The sequence below is a fragment of the Lasiosphaeria miniovina genome (assembly GCF_030549165.1).
Source record: "Lasiosphaeria miniovina strain SMH2392-1A chromosome Unknown B0T26scaffold_4, whole genome shotgun sequence".
In the NCBI taxonomy this organism is placed as follows: Eukaryota; Fungi; Ascomycota; class Sordariomycetes; order Sordariales; family Lasiosphaeriaceae; genus Lasiosphaeria; species Lasiosphaeria miniovina.
The window spans coordinates 111,896-136,198 of NW_026848223.1; the positions used below are offsets into that span (position 1 = coordinate 111,896).

The 24,303-nt window shown below is 54.9% G+C and overlaps 7 protein-coding genes across 7 annotated transcripts; 3 read left to right on the forward strand and 4 right to left on the reverse strand.

The window, feature by feature from the left end:
• Positions 1-6,284: 6,284 nt before the first annotated feature.
• B0T26DRAFT_707180 (uncharacterized protein) lies at positions 6,285-7,630 on the reverse strand. Its single transcript, XM_060441842.1, has 2 exons — positions 6,996-7,630; positions 6,285-6,822 (listed from the first exon to the last, which is right to left on the reverse strand). Exons 1-2 carry the CDS (start codon positions 7,174-7,176, stop codon positions 6,671-6,673), a joined length of 333 nt encoding a protein of 110 aa, XP_060295564.1. The 5' UTR covers positions 7,177-7,630; the 3' UTR covers positions 6,285-6,670.
• A 1,512-nt stretch (positions 7,631-9,142) lies between these two features.
• On the forward strand, positions 9,143-10,524 carry B0T26DRAFT_648173 (Intradiol ring-cleavage dioxygenase; the record flags this gene model as incomplete). Its single annotated transcript, XM_060437979.1, has 5 exons — positions 9,143-9,372; positions 9,434-9,582; positions 9,647-9,789; positions 9,846-10,014; positions 10,082-10,524. The coding sequence occupies 5 exons, from the start codon at positions 9,143-9,145 to the stop codon at positions 10,522-10,524; spliced, it is 1,134 nt and encodes a 377-aa protein (XP_060295565.1).
• A 1,763-nt stretch (positions 10,525-12,287) lies between these two features.
• B0T26DRAFT_628856 (uncharacterized protein) lies at positions 12,288-13,478 on the forward strand (the record flags this gene model as incomplete). Its single annotated transcript, XM_060436234.1, has 2 exons — positions 12,288-12,517; positions 12,593-13,478. Coding segments are annotated over 2 exons (1,116 nt in total), but the record flags the coding sequence as incomplete, so codon positions are not given.
• Positions 13,479-14,589: 1,111 nt separating this feature from the next.
• B0T26DRAFT_750920 (alcohol dehydrogenase) lies at positions 14,590-15,908 on the reverse strand (the record flags this gene model as incomplete). Its single annotated transcript, XM_060445299.1, has 3 exons — positions 14,590-15,078; positions 15,151-15,240; positions 15,330-15,908. The coding sequence occupies 3 exons, from the start codon at positions 15,906-15,908 to the stop codon at positions 14,590-14,592; spliced, it is 1,158 nt and encodes a 385-aa protein (XP_060295567.1).
• A 1,892-nt stretch (positions 15,909-17,800) lies between these two features.
• B0T26DRAFT_647247 (major facilitator superfamily domain-containing protein) lies at positions 17,801-19,434 on the forward strand (the record flags this gene model as incomplete). Its single annotated transcript, XM_060437880.1, has 3 exons — positions 17,801-17,971; positions 18,034-18,624; positions 18,670-19,434. The coding sequence occupies 3 exons, from the start codon at positions 17,801-17,803 to the stop codon at positions 19,432-19,434; spliced, it is 1,527 nt and encodes a 508-aa protein (XP_060295568.1).
• Positions 19,435-20,696: 1,262 nt separating this feature from the next.
• On the reverse strand, positions 20,697-20,909 carry B0T26DRAFT_646754 (DnaJ domain-containing protein; the record flags this gene model as incomplete). The annotated part of the gene is made up of 1 exon (XM_060437841.1): positions 20,697-20,909. A coding segment is annotated over one exon (213 nt), but the record flags the coding sequence as incomplete, so codon positions are not given.
• Positions 20,910-22,339: 1,430 nt separating this feature from the next.
• On the reverse strand, positions 22,340-22,766 carry B0T26DRAFT_750923 (NADH-ubiquinone oxidoreductase B18 subunit-domain-containing protein; the record flags this gene model as incomplete). Its single annotated transcript, XM_060445300.1, has 3 exons — positions 22,340-22,444; positions 22,525-22,649; positions 22,733-22,766. 3 exons carry the CDS (start codon positions 22,764-22,766, stop codon positions 22,340-22,342), a joined length of 264 nt encoding a protein of 87 aa, XP_060295570.1.
• Between the last annotated feature and the right edge of the window lie 1,537 nt (positions 22,767-24,303).

A 24,303-nucleotide genomic window follows, 5' to 3' on the forward strand; every position in this document is an offset into this window, starting at 1 on the left:
GACCAACGTCGCCGTTAGAATTCTTAATAACAAGGCCGTTGCTTAGGGGCTTCCTGAGGCTGACCGGCCAGAAGCCTGTAGCTTTCCAGCCGGCTTTGGTATTAGATTCAGTCATTCCATAGACCCTGGCTTGCCGGTAGCATTCTAGGAAGGCTCTCTTTTCAGCAACAGTGCCTTCGTCGAAGCCGGAAACAACCTCGTTATGCTTGGCTCTATACCGGGCTTTTAGAGGGCCGAAAACCGATAAATCCAGGGGCTGGAGAACGTGGGAGGTGTGGGCTGGTAGAAATAACAATTGTACGTTATTAGAAAAGGCTAGCCACATGAATTCTTCGGTGGTATGACTACCGTGGCCATCTAAAATAAGGAGGCGCTTCTCCGAGGGGGTAGCTGGCCGAGTCTCTGGAAGAAAGATATTGCGGAGCCATGCGACGGCAGTATCATCGCCAGACCAGCCGTTTTCAATGGGTTTCCACTTCCAGCCCTTAAATGGCTGTAAATCGCGTGGATACCATTGTTGTTGAAGGCTTCCACCTTTGAAAATGACGACTGGGTTCAAATACCGGCCGCCAGCGGAAATACATTCGATAATCGAGGTCCAAATTCGGTCTCCTTTCTTCTTTTTCTGGAATTTCTTTCTTTCCTTAGATCCAACAACCAGACCGTTATCTCCAATGCCAGAAGCAATGCCAGTTTCATCCATATTATACCTATGCTTGGCTGGAATAGCCTCCACGCCTGGAGGCTTCAAATAGTCAAACCAAGGCCGGATAACGGCCTCACAGGCTCGATCAGCACGGTTTGCATGGATTCTCCGAGGCCTAATTGTAGAAATAGATGGATTTCTAGCCAAAAACCGGCTAGTCCAGCGTTTTCCGAGGGTCTCGTTATCTTCGAGCATTCTTCTAGCTAGTTTCCAAATTTGGGCGTGGGTTGGAGGGTGACCGAGCGACCCTTGGAATAGAATCCATTCGGTTAAGCGTTCTTCCATAGCCGGAGAAAGCTTTTGATTAAGAATTTGGGCCTTGGAGGCTGGCTCGGAACCACGAACCCGATTAAAGAGAGTAGTAGGGGGGATGCCGTGATTTTCAGCAGAGCTACGGAGTAAGCCGGTTTCTGCATACTCTGCCAGCGCATTCTGCAAATCCAACTAAGTATATCGCTTCATCTTTCATTTGTCAATTGAATGGAGAAAAGAAGATAAGTATTGAAGCAGAATTGGTCGAGTTGCAAGCGATTGAAATAGGTGAGTTGGGTGGCGAGCGGCAAGTCCTTGATGACAAACCTTGTTCCAAATCCAGGGGTGTTCCATAAGCAGACCACCTGACTTACGTTTTACTTTTGTTCCTGTTCCCCCGCAAACGCAACAGAATCCGCGACCACCTGGAAATTTCAGGTGTATCAATCCATGCATCAAACGCACCGTGAATTACTCAGATACTCCAATGCCGCATCTGGCGATCAACCGAAGCTGCGAAACATCCCTTTCTGCATTGGCTTCTTCACCTTCATATGTGCCCAGCAAACCGTCCCGCGCTGGCGATGGGAAGAGAAGATGCGCCTGTTAAGCCAAGATTCCAATTTCCCAGCGATTAAAAAGGTGCAGATAAATGATGGTTGATGAACTTTGGACACAGAAATCCAAAGGCAACTCGACGGTGACTCCGAAAGTGCCACTATCACATCTGCTTTGTGGCATGTCCATTCCAGGAAGAATCCAAGAGATTTCAAGCCCCAGAAACGCAGAGAGGACGAATCAGCGCGCAGGCTTCTGGGATGATGGCCAAGCCAAAACGCTAAATCTGCGCGATAACACGTGAGCCAGCCCCCTTCCAGGTTCGTCTTGACCACTCACATTTCTTTGTCTGCAAGCGACCAACCTCGTCAAGTCATCTAAATCTCTAGAGATAAATTTGGCAATGTAGAGTAGAAGACAAAATATTGTACGGGGGAAGATCTTGAGAACGCATACGGCGGTGGAGGATCAAAAACGGCAACCCCGCTAAATCCGAGGAAGAAGAGGTCCGTACAAGGCAGTCCAAAAGAAAGCGAAGACAGCTTTGCGCCAGGCCATACCGCAGCAGGGTGTAGCCTCGGAAGACTAGGCGGGGATAATGGTAATGTCCTTTTCATGTATGGGAGGAAGTCGGGCTGGTGGTCATGATGCGGGAGGCTACCGCCAGAAGTTGAGTGTGCGCTTTTTCTATTGCATTTATAATCGGTGCCGCTCTGCTAGCTGGACAAAACAGATACTTGTCCTGTGTGGCTAGGGAGTCTAGTCAACTGTACATATATACTGCTGTAGGCTGAGTGGCTGTAGGCTACCCCAGCACAGCATTTGGGAAAATTGCCCGAAGTTTTTTGCTCCAAGCATGGTCACGGTCGAACGTCGAATGCAGTTCATTATCAGTCAACGCTGCTGGAGGGCCCGCCCCAAATTGTCGATTTATCACCGCAAGGTTCTGTAGCTTTACTCCAAGTGATAACTATGTGTATCTAGGATGTCTGGTTCCCAGATGCCGTCTACCAAGGTCTAAAATGCCAAATCAACGAAATGAGCCCCCCTCTAATATAATTACCGATTATCCAGAATGATATCCCCTTCGAACACGCCCATCACTCAAGCTGCGCAGGGAGTGTTGTCATGGTCACCCGTCGCAGGTGTCTGCCCTGTCAATGGGGGCCGGTCAGCATTCAACGTCAGTTTGTGGGAGAGAAGCAACTAGATGCCTCGCCGAGACTCACTGCGTCGTCGACCGGCAGCTCATTTGCTCGATCCGCCGCTCGGGGTGGGCTTTGGGTTCGGCGGCTTCTCATAGCCGCCCCGCTTTCCGTTGTGGTGGTGGTGCACATGTTGGCCCGTCTGGCAGCCGAAGCCGAGCGGGGCAGACTGACGTTCCTGGGACACGACGCGAGCCATTGCGATGAATGCAGAGTTCGAAGTTGGGGGGCCACGGAGCTTGCAGTCGGGTTGCAACAAGATGTTGAGGTGAGAGACTGACGGCTGTGGGTTGCGTCGCGCTGAAGACTGTAGCTTGTTGATGGATGCTGGCGGCTATGTAGATGTGGATGCCTGGAAGGAGCGAATGAGTTTGCTGAAGACTGGAAAACAGAGAGATTTTGCCATCGACAGGACATCACGCTTGGTTTAAATGCCCATGATGTTCGCGCCCCAGGTCAAGGGACTGATAAGAACGATCGCATGGGCTGAGTTGGTGAGGTGGAAGCCGGCCTCCCACGTGGGATTTGCCGGGCCGGGGTGACATGAGCCTCAATGTCTCGGAAACGCCGAGGTGACAACCAGGAACCTAGAATAAAACTAAAAGATGTGTTTGTGACTGGTCTGGCAATGTCTGGGGGTTGGACTTTGTCAACTGGAGCTTTGTGGTGCACACGCCGCACCCCTGGACTGATGGTGGGTCCTGGCGGTGAAGTTGTGACATTAATAGCCCGTGGCTCGTGTTGGTGAGGCTGAGGTTCTGTAACAAAGGAAAAGGTTTTGAAAGAAGGGGCCTCAGCCTGAAACCCGTCAAATCTCAGATTCTCTGGTCAGCCAAAGAAGAAAATCGCATGTCCCATGAAAGTTGCCCAGACCTAGGGCAATTTCAATGGGCGGGGGCGGAGGTGCCAGACAAAGAAGCGGAAATGGCCGTATCAGGGGGCTGTGGTGAGCATCGGCCGAACATGGAGTATCATGAAGGAACCAAGGCGAGCACCACGTCATCTCCAGCGGACTCTGTCACACAGAGAGAATGGAGCACCTCCAAGAAGCACTATGGAAAGGCGGGTTGTAAGAATAATTGAGATTCGTCTTGAAACAAGACGCCACTTCAAATCAAACCCCTGCGAGCCTCTAGAGCCGCTACACCTAAACTTTCAGCAATTAATTATTAAGAGAGACGCAAACAGATGCCAGCTCTTGTTTCGACCTCGTTTCCGAAACATCCCATTCCTGGCCACGTTAAAAAGCAACAAACGGCTGCATGGCGAGCCGATGCGATGATAATTGTGCTCTGAGTCAGGTTTGTTTAATTCAGTCATCGTTTGATGGGAAGCGACTTGAGTGGAGTGGGTTCCTTTGTGGGTGTCCAACTCGTGATATTCGTGTTGCTTCCATTTTTCCATCTCCGACATCAATAGGAATATTCGAAATTTTTGCACCCTCCTTGAAAAGCGCCCTCCTTGAAAATTTCGTCTCTTTCCATTCTCTTAAAACCATTCTGCAAACACATGTTATTTCGTCTGGTTCAATAACGCTTTACTTAAGGGGGGGCTTCCACAGTTAAATTTATCACTGAGTGAAATGGCTCATTCATGGCCGTCACTACGTGCACACTGAAAGGTTAACACAGGCATTTGCTGCGGTACAGCAAAAGGTCAAACAGTTGAACGGCACCGACAGAGTCATACCGGCCGGCTCATGAATTTTAGCACCGCATACAAGATCAAAGTTTTCGCCCAGGGCATAGAATCCTGCGAACTACATACATGGAGTGGTGCTCGAATTTATCATCAATGGCATATTCACCGCAAACTTTTATATTGTATCCCAGCAAAAGTGTATCTGTCCCATGCTCGTGAGTGTTGATTGTTGTGTCCCCTGTTGTCTTCCTTTGTGTGTCCTTTGCTCTTTTGTGTGTCCTTTGCTGTCTTTCTGTGCCGAAGCCATGTTATGAATAAGTTCCGCTCAAAAGAAGATAAAATAATAGAACAGAGATTTAGACAGGTTGGTGAGGAAATGGAAACCTGACTTGAGTGATTGAGGGTTGGGTTTTGGGTCGCAGATTCTTGGGTCTTTGTTCTTCGCGCCAGCGTTGGTTGGTTTGTTCAGACAGGACCTGCCACAGACTTTGTGGTCCGTCGGAAGAGACAAAAATTGCGCTGACAGCCTTATCCAGAGTCAACAGAAGTCTGTAGACATGGGCTCGCCCATGCTAGCTCGATAGAGAGGAAAATAGATCTCGACCAACAGCTGTCCCCGCCAGCCGATGCCTGCTGGCTCCGGCTCGCTCTGCAGGGACGAAAATATCTCCCTTCAAACCTTACCCAAGTCAGGCAAAGTCCGCCAGCGCCGTATTAGCCCCGGAGAAGCAAGGAGATTAGCGTCTCGAAACTTGAGCTTTAGCCTAGCGTGACGCACTTGGTTAGGATCCGGAGAGTTGCTTTCTGACTCGGGAGAGTGACGGACACGTTGAGGTTTTTGGCCTCTTTTTGGCTAGAGGCACGCCGCCTAGGATGATTCTTTCAACGAGACGGAACCATCATGGAGCAAGACCCACCCTGAGGGAACGGATTGAGGAAGAATTAATTAGTTAGTGAATGGCGGGTGTCGCGGCGGTGGGATTTTGTGCTACTGGCTACCATTGCTTACTGAGTGGCAGACACGGGAAGAGAAGAGTCGTCGTGATTCCGCCGCCTCGATACATCGCCAAACCGTCACGCACCCCCGGTACCTCAGGAAGTTCAACGTTGACCCAGATTGTTATTTAGATGAGAAATCCGGGGCTGGTCACATTTTATTTCACATTCGACTCCAGGAGCGAGGACCAGTAATTACATCTCAGTCCGGCAAATAATTACCAACGCGACAGAAGCGAACAACGAAGAAAGGCCCTGACGTGAATTCTCGGATACTCTTAGTAAGATGTACGCTCCCCAAGGCCAAGATAATTAAAAATCTGTCGGACCGGCAACACGAAGCTAACTAACTAATCGCCCACGCGTACTTGTAACGCAAGAGAGCCCTGGCTGTGTTGTTTTCTATTCGAAAGTCCGCACCTGTCTCGATACAATCAGTCGCATCTATATAGCCCATTATATGCTTCGAGGACACGACCTGCCGTGTCTGAGTGCTGAGAAGAGTCTCTCTCGAGGCCTGCTGAAAGGAAGATGGGGCGGTGGGACGGGATGAGGACACGGGGCCGAGGAGCCGGGAAAGAATCCGGCCAACTTTAATGTCCTAAACATGGCGGGCCCGGAAACTGCGATATTAAAGTTAATTCGCGATGTAAGTCCTACCTGTCGGTACTTGCCTGTTCTGGCCTACTGTTCATACAAAGCACGTCGACGATGCCAACAACGCATGGTCGCTCTGGTTAACCAGGTCGCCTAACCAGGTCGCCTAAAATATTCATTGGCAATGTCGCCCAAGAAAAACACCGCCTCTACGCCGACAACGTCGACAAAGAAGTGGTCAAGGCAGAACTTTCAAGCAGGATATTATCCGAATTTACTAATTCCCTAGAAGTAGCAGGACATCTTGCTAAGTTGAGATCTGCGGCACGAAAGGAGGAACTAAAATTTTATTAAGTGTGACTGTGATCTAAGAAAGTTACCTCCAAGTAAGTTACTAATAGCACTCGCGTCGCAGCAGCGTCCCCCTGAGAAGAACATGTCGTCGCCGTCTGAATGGAGGCTGCGTCGCCAATACACAGACTTGACCCCCTAATCCTATCATTCCCTCCCGTTCTCGTATGCATTGATTCTGGAACAAAGGCATAATCCGCAACAGCGGATTTAGTAGGACAGTCTAGGCCAGCGACCAACCGATAAATGTATACTCCATCTCCCCCCTCCCCATCAAGACGTGGATCAGCCAAAGGCGAAAGCAAGGAGTAGCCGGGGCTTAATCGGTGAACATGCCGGCACCCTGAGGGTTGGTGGAGACAAATTAAGCCAAGGGCTCGTATCCAGAGCCGCTGTTGTGAGACGAGCGGTTTGAGAACAACCAGTAGATGGCCATCCCAATGACGGGGAACAGGAAGACGATGAGACACCAGATGAGCTTAGAAGAGGGCGGCCGGTTGGATTTCAAGACCTCAACTAAACAAGTGCGAAAAGAGGCAGGTTAGCAAAGCGACGTCGTTCAAATTTGGGTGGAGTGGCGTTTAACAAAAATGGGAGAGTGGTGGTGGGGGTCGGGTTGCGGGACACCCCTCTCCCAGGCAGTAACACCAAACCAGCCCCGTTCTAATTAGCGAGCAGGGAGCACGTACTGAAGACGATGATGTCGAGGATCAAAATTATCAAGCCGAGAATTCCACCGCCCGTGCCGTATTGCCACGAGTTGCCATGGCCAGTGGTTGTCAGCGTCTCGTCAGCGATGGGAGCAGCCAGGGCAAGGGCGGCCAGGCAGAGCTGGGCGATGAAGCTCGAGAAGAGGGCGTTGTGCATCATGTTTGCTAATTTGCCGTGACAGTGTGTTAAGACTGGATTGCAGTGCTTTTGCAGTGCTCTAGCAGCCCGTGGAGAATATGCGGAGTTCTATGGTGTGGAAGAGGCAACAAGGTTGGTGCAAGATCGAAGTAAAAAGAACGCGAATTATGGAGGGTGGCCCAGAAATACCCCGTGTCGTTGAAACCTTGGGGGAGGCGGGGTCGCTGAATTCTGTCTACGTCATGGACTCGCAATGACGCAACCCAAGGGCTTGGCGGCGTCGTAAGTCTCACAGAAACCGGTCCAGGTCTGCGGTACAAGGGTTAGGGTTAAACATTGCAGAGCAGCAAGACGACACGGCGATGGTGAAAAGAAGAAGGAACAGAAACGAAGAAGAAAAAAGGAGCATCAAACACACGTTCTAAAAGACCTGCGAAACGAAGGCAAATCCAAAGCCGCGATTCGTGACTAGGAGACTGCCCCTCCAAGGTTGTGGTCAGTGGGCGACCAACTGCCCCGCTAATTAAAGGAAGGGGCGTGACAACTGCTCCGTCGAGGCGCAAGTGTGTGGCTAGCGGTTGTTACTTTAGCCACCATTTCCTGTGTTCACATTTACACCCCTGGCGCGCTGCTGTTTCGCGGTTGTATTGACTTGTTTTTTCAGTCTTTTGTGTAAAACCATAAAACCATAAAACCATAGGCAGCAGGATTTCTACATTGTAAATTACCATTCAAAATACACGGTCTTTACTGCAAGTCGACTGGCTCTATTTTATTTACCGTAATTATGTTGTGACACGCTAATTAATCTCCGTAGGTAATATTTGAGGATGATTTATGATGAATATGCGTTGGTAGGACTTTGGGTCTGTTTTTGAAGATTCAAGCTCTCTAGACGAGCGTACTAAGTATTTGATGGAAGATGGCCAACCTAAACTGCTGCCACAATAGGTTGCACGCATGCCGAGAGAAATGATGGAAAACACTCGGTTAGCCAGCCAGTGCTGCCGGCCGGGGCTCGTTATTAACTTGGAGCAAGAATAGACAAAAATAGACCTGATCGCAAATTCAGGGCTGCTAACTTGCCCATTCCAGATCTTGCCATCGAGCAAGCGAATTGCCCGACAATGCGGGGTGCAGCGCACAACTGCCGAAATGGGCCACAGGGACATGGCTAATCCGCCGCCGCTGATGGGCCAACGAAGTGCCAAACCGTGCCACGGAGAATATGGCTAATGAAGCGAGATGGTGCCCGCATGGATCCCTATTACCTATATGTGCCCTAGCTTTACCCACGGGTCTAACACATAGGGACAGGGCAGCAGGATTTCTAAATTAGCCGCCTCGTCACGCAGAGAGGGCTAGCCACGACCCGGCCGACCCGATTCGTCCGCTTGGCTGCTCCCCGGGCCTCTGGTGGCCACGGACCGAGATTAAAATCCGGGGAACAGCCTTGGCGCCTCGCCATCGGCTGCGCGCTCTGGGCTGAAGCTGGCGACATGTTGTGCAATAATAACGAGGAGCAATACCCGATCCACCTCAGCCCTTAGCGAGCACTCTGTGCCACCGCCCATGTACTCTCTCCGGCACAAACTAAAACATATCACGCGGATTCGTCCCTATATTGACCAACATATAGTCGCTCCTGTGGCGCCTTTCCTCAACCACTCGTGTCGCTCGTCTCTCGCTCGACGTATCATGGACTTCATGGGTGAATTGAAAGAGCACGACCCGGATATTGCGTGTCTCCATTTGCTGTTCTCCGTGGGCCCAGAGTACCACAGTACCATGCCATGGTGCCGAGATCCGGCTCCATCGAGCCAAGCTCCGTTAGTGGACAGGTAGAAAGATGGAAAAGAAAACACGTAAATATCACGTCGGCTGGAGCCGACCCCCCGATCTTGGCTCGGCCGCCTCGTCTTTTATTTCTCTCCCAGTGTTTGCCGTGCGCCGCTTCCCTGCGCTCTTCGAGTCCCACACCGCCAAAATGGGTATCAAAAACCTTCTTTCGAGCCTCTTGCTGGCCGCACCTCTTGTCTTGGCACATCCTGGCAAGGAGAAGGTCCACGCCCACCGCGCCCTTCCCCTCGAACGCAAGTCGCTCGACCACTGCGAGAAGCACTTTTCGGACCCCGAGTTTGTGACGCGGACAGTCGAGATCCATGGCCGCGAGTTTGCGAGGTTGCGCAGAGAGCTCGGCCTCGAGACCGAAGAGAGGTTGGACGCCTCGCATTCTGATAAACACGTCTTTTTGTGTCTAACGTATGTGGTCTGATAGTCCGAAGCTGAAGCCTCGTGACTACATCTCCGTCTCGAGGATCGACCACAAGAGCAACAAGACGGTTACCAAGGGGATGGACCTCTCGAATCTGTTCTCGGATGCCGGCGCGTGCATGCTGATGCCCGCTGTTGACCAGGGCCCGCTGTGTAAGTCCGGTTGCCGACGCCCAACCAGCTGGGTGACTACATCCGTTTGCTGATGGCGACACAGACGTCAAGGGAGAACAAGTCAGGAAAGACATTACCGAGAAGGAGCCCGGAATCAAGATGACGCTGGCCATCCAAGTCGTCGACTACAAGACGTGCAAGGCTGTGCCCAACGCCTACGTCGACATCTGGAGTTCGAACTCGACGGTAATACTCAAGCCCTCCCTTACTTGTGGTCGGCTGTCGCTAAAATGTGCGTGCAGGGCATCTACACGGGAGTCCAGGGCTATCCGGGAATGGGCGACCCCAAAGACGCCTCCATCCTGAAGCTCACGGCTCTGCGCGGGATCCAGCCGACTGACGACCACGGCGTTGCCGCCTTTGACGGCCTGTTACCGGGCCACTACGAGGGCCGCGCGACGCACATCCACGGTGAGTTGCAACCACAACACTGGTCGAAAACACCCTTTGCTAACCGTTGACAACAAAAAAAAAAAAGCCATCGTCTACCTCGGCGCAACCAAGCAAGCCAACAACACCATAACGGGCGGCAAGGCGGCACACGTGGGGCAGCTGTACTTTGACCAGTCGCTGCTGACGGCGGTCAACAAGATCACGCCGTACATGGGCAACAAGCAGGCGGTGACGCTCAACACGGCCGACTTCCTGTTCATGCAGGGGGCCAACGGCGACGACCCCATCGTGCGGTACGCGCTGGTCGGCAAGACGCTGGCCGACGGCGTCTTCGCCTGGATCCGCTTCGGCATCAACCAGAACGCCAACAAGGCCGTCAGCCCCGCCGCCTTCATGGGGCCCTCGGGCGGCGTCATGAACCCCAACGGTCCCGTCGCGCAGCTCCAGCGCGGCGGCTTTGGTGGTGGCGGCTTTGGATTTGGCAAGCGCGATGCTGCTCGGCATGAAGACGAGAAGGCGGAAGAGTAGTGCGGAGGCGGCCATGGGGTGAGGGGGGATTTGGCTGGATTGGTATGGTGTGGTTGATCAAGGGTTTAAAGCTTCGAGGGAAGCGAGGCGCTGATTTCTCGACTGGTGGCGATCGGCAATGTTGTGGGGAGGGATGATCAAAATACATTGATCCCCGGTTGTCTTGTCAGCCGTTTAGAAACAGCTGCGAGCCCATCGACACAATGAACATTGTTCCAAAGCAGATTTCGGTGCACTCATCTGTCGCCAAAAACCTGCCACTTGGCAAGTGTAAGCCGGGCAAGTGTAAGCCGGGCAAGTGTAAGCCGGGCAAGTGTAAGCCGGGCAAGTGCAAGCCGGGCAAGTGCAAGCCGGGCAAGTGCAAGCCGGGGGTCAAAGTATGTTGAAGAATCAATGAAGAGACAACCCAACTTATCCAGTCTGGGTTAGGTAAATATCATGACATTGAAAACCGCAAGTCTGCAACCGTCAACGAAGGGTAAGAAGTCTAACATTAATCGAATTCCGACACCTAGGCTTGAAGCTACACCAGCCGCCTACCGGGGCTGGGTGCAGGTGCAGTCTTGGCACCTAAATCATTGGCGACAGCGGGACTGCTGGTTACTTGCTGTCTTGCTGCTGCTGGAACTGCTGGAACTGCTGGAACTGCTGGAACTGCTGGAACTGCTGGAACTGCTGGGTGTTGCATTGGGGCTTGTCGAACTTGTGCTCAGTGTCGGGGATGGAGCAGGCTGGACGGTCGCTGGTTTAACAGGTACCGGAGTATTGGCGATGAGTATTGGTGATGTTGAAGCACCCCGACGAGACATTGGGATGAAGTGTCACCAGCCATATTCCGCGTACTCAGTAAGGGCTACGAGACGACCAAGGTATGTGCCACACCCCGCCATCTGGCATCGTCAGGGGAAACGTCCGAACATTGTTGCATCAGCCTCATGAGCTGACCCGGCAGCCCTTGGCGAACATAGCCAGTTGGCACTGGGCTAGTCGAACCCGACCGGGCAACGCCGATTTTAGTGCCCCAAACAAAGTTGTGCCCAGATGTGTGCTGGCACGCTCTTGTGCCTCGTGGCTGCAATTTTGCGTGGTTGGCCTTGTTGGGTGGTTGGCCTTGTTGGCAGTGTGGCGATCAGATGGTGTTTGCGGATAAGGTAGATGGGCCCACTAGAACCAAACCGAGGCGTTAGCGCGCCGTTTTCAGGTTTTTACAGTCTTGAGTCTAGTGTACGGGTATGGTGGCGTGGGTTGGTTTTACTGTGTACTTTTTGCAACGACGAGCTAAAATGCGGGCACACATGCGCTGCAGCTATTGGCTCCGAGCCTTCTCACACATGCAAAAGATCCCATTCCTGAGAGGGTTAGGTCAGCAGCGCACGGGCTTTCTCCGTTTCAGGTCTGGGCGCGCCGCGCATCCCGCCAAGATCCAACAGACTGCTTCCAGAACCACCAACGTGCAGCTCCAGCCGCACCCACGCCTGTGTTCACCATCGCGCCTGCAAACCTAAGGTATTAGTGCGATACCACAGTGGGCGAGCGAGCATCCGGACAGCGGCCCAAAGAAGACAATAAAGTCCGCGACCGCTAGGATGACGACAATACCCATGCTGCGGCTGCGCAGCCGCTACCTGGTCGCCGTCGCCATCGCCCTCTTCGTCGTCTTCCGCCTGTGGGCTTACCCGTCACCGGACCCGTGGCTGCCCGGACCCGGCCAGCAACATGACCATCAGCAACACAGTCAGCCGAACGGCCAGCCCACTGCCCAGCAACCTTCCGTCCTCCCCATCAACTCGACCCTCGGCTTCGGCCGCATCTACGTCGTGTCAAAAGAAGACTCGCCCCGCCGCCACAGCCTCCTGCAGGCCGCCAACGTCACCGAGCTCGATTTCACCATCCCCATCCAGCCCAACTGGACCGAGTCCGACCTTGAGGGCCACACAAAGATAGGCCGCGGCTCACTGCTTGCCTGGCTGGGCCACCTCCATTCCTTGCGAGAGTGCGTCGCCCTTCTTGTTTCGCCTGGCAGTAGACCCCGTAAGAGGCTAACCACCGTCTCTCTCTTATCCCACAGGTTCCTCGACTCGGGCGCCGAGACGGCCCTGATCCTAGAAGACGACGTCGACTGGGACATCCGCCTACGCTCGCTGCAGGCACCTCTCGTCGCAAGCGCCGTCCGCACTCTCCTTGCTTCGACCACCCCCGTCTCTTCCCTCCCTTCCACGCCTTCCACCGCCGACTTCTCAACCGACGTTGTTGCCGATCCCGCCATCGATGCCGACGCCGACGCCGACGCCGACGCCGTTGCGATGCGCTACCCCTACGGCGACCCCGCCGCCTGGGACCTGCTGTACCTCGGCCACTGCGGCGACTACTGGCACTCCATCGACGTGGGCTTCGAGGATGGCCACGTGAGGCCGTCAGACCTGGCGGCGCGGCCGCACATATCGTTCAACGACGCTTCGCTGCCGGACCCCAAGAACCTGCACCCGTGGACGGCGTCCCTGCTCGAGAACCTGGGCGTGGCGCCGCACACGCGGCTGGTGCACAAGTCCGTGTTCCCGCTGTGCACGTTCGCGTACGCCGTGACGCGCACGTCGGCTCGGCGCCTGCTCAGGGAGCTCTCGCTCGACGGCCGCGGCGAGGACGAGCCCATGGCCTACGACGTGGCCATCCTCATCAGCTGCCGCGATTCGGACGACATGCGCTGCTACAGCGTCAACCCGGAGCTGTTCCACCACCTGCCCGGCAAGAGCATGATCAGCGGCATCGACAACCACACCAACATCCCCCCCGTCGACGACACGGGCCGTGAGCAGGCCGAGCTGCGCCACGAGACCCCAAACATCAACTGCGGTTTCTGGAACGGCGCGTTCGCGTTCCAAAACGGCGACTCCCGCCGCCTCGCCCGCCTGCGCGAGGAGGTCGGCCGCAAGGGGAGGTGTCTCAAGTCGGGACGCGACCTGCCATAGGGCCAACCACGGCGGCCACGACGAAGTTAACCATGGCGGTGGCGGTGGTGATGTTGGTGTTGGTGTTGGTGTTTGTGCTATAACTCGTTCGAGTGCGTGGCATGTATATTTTCCTTTGTCTCTGGTCGCATTTTTTGGTCTTCGCATTGCATCGCATAATAATCCTGTTTTGTCTTCTTGCTGTCAGTCATTTGATGGGCTGGTACGCGTGTTTTGAAAACGCCTCCAACTGGCTATCTTTGTTTGGGGCGTGTTGGGAATGAGAGTCGGGCGGGGATGCTGGAAGTTTGAGAAGGCAGAGGTAAATAGAGACTGAGGAACAAGAAGACGGTTCCGTGTATCATACATACCCTTCCTTTCTTCTTTGGTTCGTCATTCTACTCGGCGGGGGACGGGGGCCAAATTGTTCGAATGGGTTTCAATGAGGTCAGGGATATATACATCGCCCACTTTCCTGTCTTGTTCTTTTGTATTCTGGGAGGTGCGGGAAATCTCTTCGGGTCGGAAAAGGTGGGACATTCTTTTGCCATGTTCTTGGTTCGAGGGTTGTTCATTCCGCGATAGATGGACGGAGGAGGATGGACAAGACGGAGGAGGATGGATAGACGGAGGGATCGCTGAGGGAGGGGGGCGACGAGCGGGCGGATGCTCCAAAGTCTTTTGTGTAATTAGGCTAGGGCACACACCCCCTACCTAATGATGAGGCAAGACCGGAGGTTCGGGCTGTGCGCGCGCCACCGACGCCTCGAGCACGGCGGCATGGCGCACAGATTGGATATAAGCTTTCCTCCCACATGCATCTCTCGAGTAGGCGCTGGGCTAAGATTGCGCTCGGTCCGAGACGTGCCTCGGGTGAAAATATTAAATAGCAATTATTGTATAATGTCACTGGCTGCATGGGACCTATGTCGCTCGAGTGTTGTCTGACCGGTGTAGTCTCGGACAATTTTTCTTTTGATAATAGAGGCACTATATCTTCTAGAGGGCCATGAGGTTAACTATCGCTGTAGGCCTCGCCTGACCTACGAAGAGGCGGGGCTTAACGAGCTTCTGATCCCGACACTTTGGCCATCAATCTAGTCTACTGTTAGGGCCAATGTCACTCCTTGCTCATGTCAATGACAACGCGGCCCTGGAGCTCCATCCTCTCCATGCGCTCAAAAACGTCGGTGAGCTTAGACATGGGCTCGAGCTGGAAGTGCGTCTTGACGACCCCGCGGGCGGCCATGTCGAGGGTGTCAATGGCATCCTTCCTGTTGCCGACGGCGCTGCCGACGATGCGCAGCTCCTGGCTGACGAGGAACCCGGGCACGGCGCCGGCGATGGGCACCGGGTCGCCCTCGGGCAGCCCGACGCAGACGACGGAGCCGCCGAAGGCGAGGAAGTTGAGCGACTGCCCGTACGCCGCGTTCGAGTTGGTGCATACGATGACGCTCGCTGCCCCCAACCCGCCCCGGCCCGTCGCCGCCTTGACTTCGGCCGCCAGCTGGTCCGACCCGGCCTTGTCGCGGCTGTACTGTGCAATGTCGAAGAAGGCCTCGGCGCCGAGCGAGCGCACAAAGGCTTCCTTTTCGCCCGAGTCGATGCCCTTTTTCACCGTCGAATTAGCAGTAATCCTGTAAAACCTCTGTCAGTATCTGCGGACACGAATCAGACATACAATCACGCGGAATCCCATGCCTCGGCTGGCGATCTGCACAGCAAGATGGCCCAGCCCTCCGCCGGCTCCCGGGACGACGACAAATTCGCCCTAAAGAGAGGACAGGCGTCAGTAGACCCAACTCAAGACCTAGGCGAGAATATGGAGAGGGGGAGAGAAGAGAGAGAGAGAGATCTCACAGGCTGCGCACCCGACTTCTTCAGGGCCGCGTAGACGGTCACGCCGCCGCAAAGCAGCGGCGCAGCCAGGTCGCTGGGGACGTCGTCGGGGATGGGGGTGACGTAGTTTGCAGGCGCGATGACGTACTGCTGGAAGGTGCCGGGTGTGTAGAATCCCGAGATCTTGACGGCGTGGCAAAGGGCGTCGCGGCCCGACAGACAGGGCAGGCAGGTGCCGCAGACGGCGGCGACCCACTTGATGCCGACGCGGTCGCCCAGCTTCAGCGCGGTGCCGCCGGGATGCTGCTGCTCGTCGCCGCCGCCGCCGGGGCCGAAGGCGGCGATGGTGCCCACGCCCTCGTGCCCGCCGACCTGCCCCGCGGCCGTCGGCGGCAGGCTCGCCCACCGGTTCGTCATGACGGCGTGGTCGCTGCTGCAGACGCCCGAGTGCGTGATGCGCACCAGCACCTCGCCCACCCCGGGCCGCGGCGTCGCCACCGTCTCGATCCGCGTGCTGATTTGTCCCGGGTTGTCGTAGACAATGGCCTTGTGGTGGCTCGGGACGGCCGTGTCGGTGCCATTTTTTTGAACGTCCGCCATGTTTATTTTTGTTTTGGATTAATTACACGAGTGTCAGCTGGACAGTGACGATGGAGTGGCAAGATTTAGGTTCGTGGCGCGCCAGTTGGAGTTGACCAACGAGCGGGCCAAGCAGCCATCCGGGCAACACATGCCGCGTCCTTAATTACCACTAGACCGGCAGCAACGAGAGTCGGGATCATTTACACGGGCATGCGGGGGATAATTACGTAGACGCTGCGGAGAGCCGTTGAAATCCCCGCTTTTGTGTAGCGGGTTAGTGTTGGTATTTTCTTCCTACCGGGACAACAGCTCCAGATCGAGCGGGGATCATGTCTCGGTAGAAAACGGGGTGGCTCTGAGCCGCAAAAGGGGCAGCGCTGTCCATTGGGTGTCCATTGGATGTCCATTGGATGTCCATTGGATATGCATGTCCCAAGCTAAAGAGTGTAAACATTCGGCAGCCTGCTATTGTTTGTCTGCGCTCCTCCCATTGTTGAGAGGGTTGGTGGATGGCCAAATGATGTATTGAAATCCGGGTGATTCATTGCTTTCTTGTAGTTGAGATATGTCGTACTTTTTGGTCTCGGACGTGGAGGCTGCTATGAAATAGCTGAGAAGCGAGAAAGAAACGTCGACCCCTATTCACCGCCTCGGTGTGTCTATCAGAAAAGGACGAGGTACGTAAGATTGAAAAGTTTCCCACCTATAAGATAGCGGCCGGACCGACATGGCGATCCGTTGGGTTGCGCAGCCAGAGATAAGACCCATTTGAGCGAAGAGTGCGATATACATGCATTGATGACATCATGGAGACAAGATGCAGCCCTGATAAGTAAGCCAGTGTTCAGCTTCGGCCACATATATGTCTCGGTCTCAGACCACAACGGATGACTCCATATCTGGACTCGTTGCAAAGGCCATCCGAGAGCCTTGACGCCATCCGAGAGCCTTGACGCCATCCGAGAGCCTTGAGGGCCCCGTGCTGACTAGATGCAATGACACTGGCTCCGAGACCGCTGTCTCGGTAACATGGCCGGATATGACGCTTTGTTTCTCCGAAGGCCTAGACCTCGGCGGCACATGTAACGTGGAACTCGGGCCAAGATGAGAAAAGGAAGTAGTCGTCATTTTGGACATGCCACCTCTTGGCAAAAATTTTGTAAAATAGTACTCCGCGGGGTGCTGCGTGGGGAGAGCAAGGGATCGAGAGATAGCCATGCAGAATGCAGATGGACCGGAGATGCAATTCCCAAGATCTGCTGCTATCTCTGCCGGATAGGGCGGGGCCTAGACCTAACTGGGTGCTCGGCTCTTGACAAGTCTGAAACCGACACCTCCTCGGGTCGTGATGTCGTCCTCAGCCGCAGCTCCGGAGGCAGCCACCCCCACGGCCCAGATTCCCCCCGTTACCCACATCTCGTCCTGCATACCGTCATCAAGACTGGGAAGTCTCCCGCGGAGATGGCACGGCTCACGGCCGAGACGCCCCAGGCTCCCTCTCTCGGGTCGCTCCGTCATGGCAAGCCACGGCGTGCGTCTTATCGCTGCCAAGCCAAGCCAGCTCGTCAAATGGGGAGGCTGCTTCTCGCATAGCCCAACAAGCCAATGGGCGGCGACGAGATAAGCCTCGGCAGCCTTTCCGCTTCGGGACCCCCCCCCCTGGTCATTTGCAACCCCGTGCCGCGCCGTGGGGCTGCGTTTCTTGAAGATGCGGAGATGCAAACCTGGAATTTCCTTCTTGAGATTTTGGGGGCCGCTGCGACGAGCGGATGAGACGAACGAGTATAAACCCCGACTCGCACGCGACTCTGGTCGATTGCGTTTTGGGCCAACCCCATCGCCTCTACTCAACACCCCGGTCCCCAGCCGCAAGTAACTTTGACGCCGTGCCCCTAGGCCCACCTGTGACTATGGGATTCCAAGTTTCCGACCTGTGGCAAGCCCCCGTGCTCAACCCGGTCAACAAGAAGGCCCGGAGCATCCCCGTATTCAATCCCGTCAACCGACATGGCCGCGTGTTTTTCTTCTCGTGGCTCGGCTTCATGCTGGCGTTCTGGGCATGGTACACATTCCCGCCACTGGTATGTCAACAAGCTCGTCCCCACAATTGCTATGAGTCCCAGGGCCACTAACACGGCAACAGCTCACAGTGACGATCAAAAAAGACCTCAACCTCACGTCCGAGGAGGTGGCCAACTCCAACATCATCTCTCTCGTAGCAACGCTACTAGTGCGATTCGTAGCCGGCCCGCTGTGCGACCACATGGGGTCGCGCAAGGTGTTCAGCATGCTGATCCTGGTTGGCAGCATCCCGATCGGGCTGGCGCCGCTGGTCAAGAACGCGTCGGGGCTGTACGTGATCCGCTTCTTCATCGGCATCCTCGGCGGGTCGTTCGTGCCGTGCCAGGTCTGGTGCACGGGCTGGTTCGACAAGAACGTGGTCGGCACGGCTAACGCGCTGGCCGGCGGCTGGGGCAATGCCGGCGGTGGCATCACCTACTTCATCATGCCGGCCGTCTACGACTCGCTCGTCCACAGCCGCGGCCGCACCCCCGGCGAGGCCTGGCGCCTGACATTCCTCGTCCCGCTCGTCTGCCTCATCGCCTGCGGCCTGGGCCTGCTGCTGCTGTGCGAGGACACGCCCATGGGCAAGTGGGATGACCGCCACGCCCAGGTGCAGAGCAACCTCGTGTCGCACGGCTTGCCGGGCGAGATTGTCAACATCACGGGCACCGTGGCCGACCGGCAGCTGCCGGCGGCGGCGGCGGCGGACGAGGAGAAGGACCTCAAGGGCAGCAGCGACAGCAAAGAAGACGGCAGCAGCAGCAAGAGCGTGCACGGGTTCGAGCACGAGGCCGACATCTCGCGGACCGAGGCGCTCGAGACGGCGCAGGGCGAGATCGTGGTCAAGCCGAGCGTGCGCGAGGGCGTGCGCGTCGTATTCAGCCTGCACGGCCTGTTCCACGTGGCCACGTACGCGTGCAGCTTCGGCGGGGAGCTGGCCATCAACGCCATACTGGCGTCGTACTACCTCAAGAACTTCCCGACGCTGGGCCAGACCAACGCGAGCAACTACGCGGCCATCTTCGGCTTCCTCAACTTCATCACGCGGCCCGCCGGCGGCGTGGTCAGCGACCTGCTGTACAACCGCTACGGCCGCAGCCTGTGGCTCAAGAAGGCGTGGATTCATGTCTGCGGGCTGCTGACGGGCGCCCTGCTGATCCTCATCGGCACGCTGAACCCGCACCACCTGCCGACCATGGTCGGCTTGATCGTGCTCTTGGCCGTGTTCCATGAGGCCGGCAACGGCGCCAACTTTGCCCTCGTGCCCCACGTCTTCCCCTACGCCAACGGCATCCTGTCGGGCCTGACCGGCGCCGGCGGGAATCTGGGCGGCGTCATCTTCGCCATCATCTTCCGCTACATGGGCGGCGGCACGGACTATGCCAAGGGGTTCTGGGTCATTGGCGTGATACATGTCGCGCTCAATTTGGCCGTGTGCTGGATTCCGCCGCTGCCGAAGGGCCAGATTGGCGGACACTAGTGGCGGACACTGAGTGGCGTACACTGAGTGGCGTTATGGGGTGCAGCGCAGCGTTGACCTTGTTTGAAGCATTGACTTTGTTTGAAACGGATCAAAAGGGCACGATGTCCATGTACGGAAGAGTAAGAAGGTCTGGGACGGTATATCAGTATCTAAATACCCTGGGCACGGGGTGAAAAAGGAGTTTAAAAGTTTTGCATCAACATGAATCTCGTCTCTCGCTCACGTGTTGGCTGTTTTCCTAATTAATTCCTTTCTCATTTCACGCAATTAGACAAAAGCGTGAGCCACTACAATGCAAGATGTCAAAACGTAAGTGGAAAATAAATACTCGTGGCAGACCAGGTTGTATTATTTGCTCTCCTAATAGAGGTACAGAAAAGAGATTAGAAACTTACCTAGGTAGATCAAAAGTGCAACAAGTAAAGATATAATACTCGGTACTAAAGAAGTTAGCATCTACGCAGCAAATACTTACCTGCAAAGAAAAAGAAGCCATCTCAAGGCATGAGGACATGCTGGTGCTCCTCAAGCTTGGTAATCAGCCCGAGGCGAAAGTCCTCCGAGGAACCGAGCTTCTCAGATTTACGGACCGCGCTGTCGAGAATGGCGCGCATGAGAACATCCCAGCACAGGGACTTGTACTCGTGAGCTATAACCCCCCTGGCAATGCTCACAGCCTCCTCGGGTGACTGCGGAAGGCGGCGGCGCTTGGCCAGTTCTTCCGTGTCGCAGCGGTGCCAAGCGATGGCGTCGCGGAACTCGTCGATTGCGGCCTTGAGGCGCGCCGCGTCCCTGTCGCTCATCTTGGAGTCGCTAACAATGGTCCGCAAGGTCTTCAGCTTGGAGTCGGCCTTCTCTAGCTTCTTTTGCACCTCGTACAGGCGCGGTCCTGACTCCTCGCGAGGGATCGGCGACGGTGCATTGGAGCCGCCGGGGCGGCTGTACCTGCTCTCAGGCCTGGGCTCCGGCGTCTTCGGCGTGTCCCTGTACCTGGGCTCCGGCGTCTTCGGCGCGTCCTTGTACCTGGGATCCGGCGTCTTCGGCGCATCCGGAGTGGGTCGGCGCTCCCTAGGCTTGGGCTCTGGCGGCTTCGACGCGTGTGGAGTGTGGTGTCTACCAGGGTTGGACGAGTGGTGCCCTGAAGGTCTCCTCGGAGTGGGTTTGGCGGGAGGCGGACGTGGGGCCAAGGGGCCGGAGGGGCGGCTTGGGTCCTTGGTGTTTGGATTTCGGGAAGAGCGGCGGTTGGCGGCGTACAGTGCGTCGTAGTCACGTTTCAGCTTGGGATCAGAAAGGATCCTGTGGGCCTCGTTGACGGCGCAGAATGCGGCGTGATTCTTGGGGGTGTTTCCCATCTTGTCTGGGTGGGTAAGCAGCGACTGCTTGTGGAAGGCCTTCTTGATCTCCGCTTCTGTCGCCGTAGAGCTAATTCTCAGCACCTGGTAGTGGTTGACAAATTTGGGGGTGGAAGCCATGTTTGTATCTGTTTCCCAAAACCCAAGGACATGCGGGTTTTGGGTAATGGAGGGAGAGAGCTGGAGTGGTTTATCGGCTGTGTCAATGGTTAGGTGGCCGATTCCTGTGCCTTGACCAAGAGTGAAGACGCGGCCGAGATTAGAGTCTGCGCTTGGAAGTGATCTCTCAACTTTTAAATATTTTGAGAAAAGGAGGTCGAGGTTCTAATCTTGACCACTCGAACAGTGGGAACCAAGAAGCTGCTCAGTCGCCTCGATTTGGCATGTTCAATACTCCGCCATAAATGTTAGTCCATAAAGGCCATTGTCGGCTAATGTTCGTAGCTGTCTTTGTCTTGGAACACGGTATAGGAGTCTTCCAGCATTGGTAACAAACCCCACTGGGACACAAAGAGCAAGCTGAACATACCAGAGAAATGAACCAGCGCCTTGTGCGCTTCGAAATTAGTTAACACTCCATGCTAGATCCATCAAACTAGGCAATTACTAGTCAGGAAATGCCCATCTCGCCCACTAACAGTGGAAGTGGAACAGACGGTTAGTATTCGCTAGGTCCGTACATCCCTTCGAGACCCAGTTGCTGAACGGGCTCCGAGAACTTTGCAGTGACTTTGTATCGTTTGGGCATGGGATGTACCTCGGTGGGAAGGGCAGAAACACTTACAGTGCGGGTTTTCTCTCAATATGTCGGGGATGGAAACTGCAGGGCGAAGCTGGCAGACTCGTCCTAAAGCTAACCCTTGCGCTAGAAAGCAGCCCGTAGAAGGAGGATATGATGCTGAACTTCAATGCCTATAGACGTTCTGATGAGTACCGCCTGCATGAAATAGGTTGCGAGTGTGTGGGTGCAGGAAGTGATGAGCAACTGGGAAGTCAAACCCACAAGACCTTGAGGCAAGTGTTGGAAACCCCAAGATGACTCCATCCTGCGCCATGGTTGCCAGCTCGCATCCATTCCGAAGTGCTCACAGCCAACGACGGATCACGTTCGTAACTAGTTTGCGGCATTTGTTGTTGGGATCCCTTGTTCTTTCCTTAGGCCACGAAGGCCGTAGACCACGCGATTCGGCCCGACCCGGGAGACTTCGACCAAAGAGCCACGCCCCATAGCACAACGAACGAAGCCGTAGGAAGGCGGATCGCTGGAAATTGACGGGCACACTGGTACACAAAGCTATAAAGTCCACGAGGCAGAGGGTCTGAGGCGAGCGCTCTCGTCGTGCCGAGACCCGGTTTCGTGCTTTGTCTCTGACCTTCCTCCTAGCGCACGGCTGATCTTTGTTGCATTGGACAGCTGGAGAGCCAGTGTATTGCATATATATACCGTTGCAAACCCAGCCAGCTCCAGCTCCAGCTCCAGTTCCATCACGGTCTTCTCGGAATATGTACAAGGTGAGCCCATCACCTACTCGCTGGTTGGTGGTTCCGCATCAGTTGCTCCGTGCGCCATCCTTTGCCTCCCGGAGCTCGTTCATCTTGGCCACACGCTTCTTGAACTCGACGTATTGGCACTTCTCGTAGCTGTGTCTCTCGGTCTGTGGGGAATGTCAGCACCCGTGTCTGTCGGTCTCTCAGGTGCATGTTTCGGGGCGGGTCCGGTTTGTGTCTGGCGTACCTCGCACTTCCAGGGCATGTAGTACGTCTCGAAGCGACACCGATTGAGCGGGATCAGCAAGTTGGCGCAGCTGTCTCGGTATGCCATGGGCAGTTTGGCATCGCGCATCTCCTCGCGGGTCGCCTCTGTTTTTGCACCATCCAAGTTAGCAAGCAATTCTTGAAGGTAAAGCACTGGTTCAGACGTTAGGGAGGATGGGAACCCATACTCCGCGGAGTTTCGGCTTCTACAGCGTGCGCCATCTTGGACAGCAATTGAGGAAGCTTGCGTAGTCAATTGAGGGGAGTCGCCTGACCCGGTGGTGTTTGTTTCGAACTTGACGCCAGACAGTGCCGGAGTGTGGAGCTTCGAGATGGCCAATGGTCCAAGCTCTTTGCCAAGTCGTGTCACGTGCATTCTCTCCCAGTGCTGAGCTAATGCCCCACAAGCTGGAAGGTCCCCCAATCGCTATCTGCTGATGGGATCTCCTTAATTTGAGGCACCTGCCCAAAGCAGAATGGAAAAGAACAGGTCCATCCACAAGCCATTTTTGGGGCGTGTTTTGGGCTCGGAAGTTTGCGGCCCCAAACCGTCCCTGATTGTTGACAACTGCGGGCGGTATCGGCAGGGAATAAACCTTGCGGGCCCACAACAACGCCAAAATCATCCCAAGCTAAGACCGGTCCTTGGCCCCCCCAGCCTTGCACATAAGTACCTCATGTTACGGTTACGCCTGCAAATAAGACCGAGCCACTACCTGGAGTTGAGAATCAGACCTGTTTTAAGATGACTGCGAGCTATGACCTCGAGCTCACGTTCATCGACGATTCGAGGAAGAAAGTCGATGACCCCTTAAAGTTGAAATAGCTCTTGTCTCCTTCCAAGTCCAAAAGCCGCAAAGTGACACGCATGAAGAAAAAAAAAAAAAAAGAGAGTAACATGAATGGAAAAAACAAAGTAACAAGGACGAAAAACGCCAACCCTTTGCCGGCTGATGGCATCAACAAATCAAATCTGTCTCCTCTCAATGGCACTATAGTTGGAAATCTATCAAGGCGTTTTTTGGTGGGCCTGTTCTATAGATAGAGTATAGTATGGTTCTAAAGTCTGGTGAAGTGAAAGATGGAGCGGAGAGCTCGTTTTTCATTGTTGTGTTTGAGGGTCGACTAGTCTCTGAGTACCTACTGTTATCGCACTAGCTACTTGTGTGTGGTATGGATTAAATCGTGTATCTCGGGGTATTCGGCATCAAGGCGTAACCACAACTGCCTCTCAAGTAACTCATCATGGCCCGGAAGCATCCTGTTGAGACTACGTAATTACTGTTTCCTGAGTTCCCAGGTCTGATTGTCGTCGCCGAGTTACCAAGTTGGACTGACAAGGTGAAATACCAATCTGGCGGAGATAGAACACACATCGCCGTTGTTCATTTATGCTTCCTCATTTATGCTTCTTCTGAGCAAATTTCGTCTCAAGTTTTTTGTTATGACGCATTGGATGGCTCACCGTAGCTCAGAAGCATGACCTGCCCAATATGCCGGCCGCTGTGCGCCGAGCCCCCCATTTATCCGCTCCCTTTATGGGCCCTTTATGGGAAATAAATTTGGCATCCCAGTTATTCCCACCGTGCCGGGCGGCACATTACTTTCCGGATGCCACCATCTTAGCCGCCTTGGGTGATTTGCTGGGAGCACACTTGCCTGGCGCACGAATTGCCACGGCTCCGTGGAGCCGGAATACTGCAGCGCATGGTCTGTTCACGTCGTCTGACGTGTCGGTGACGAGACCACCATTGGTTGC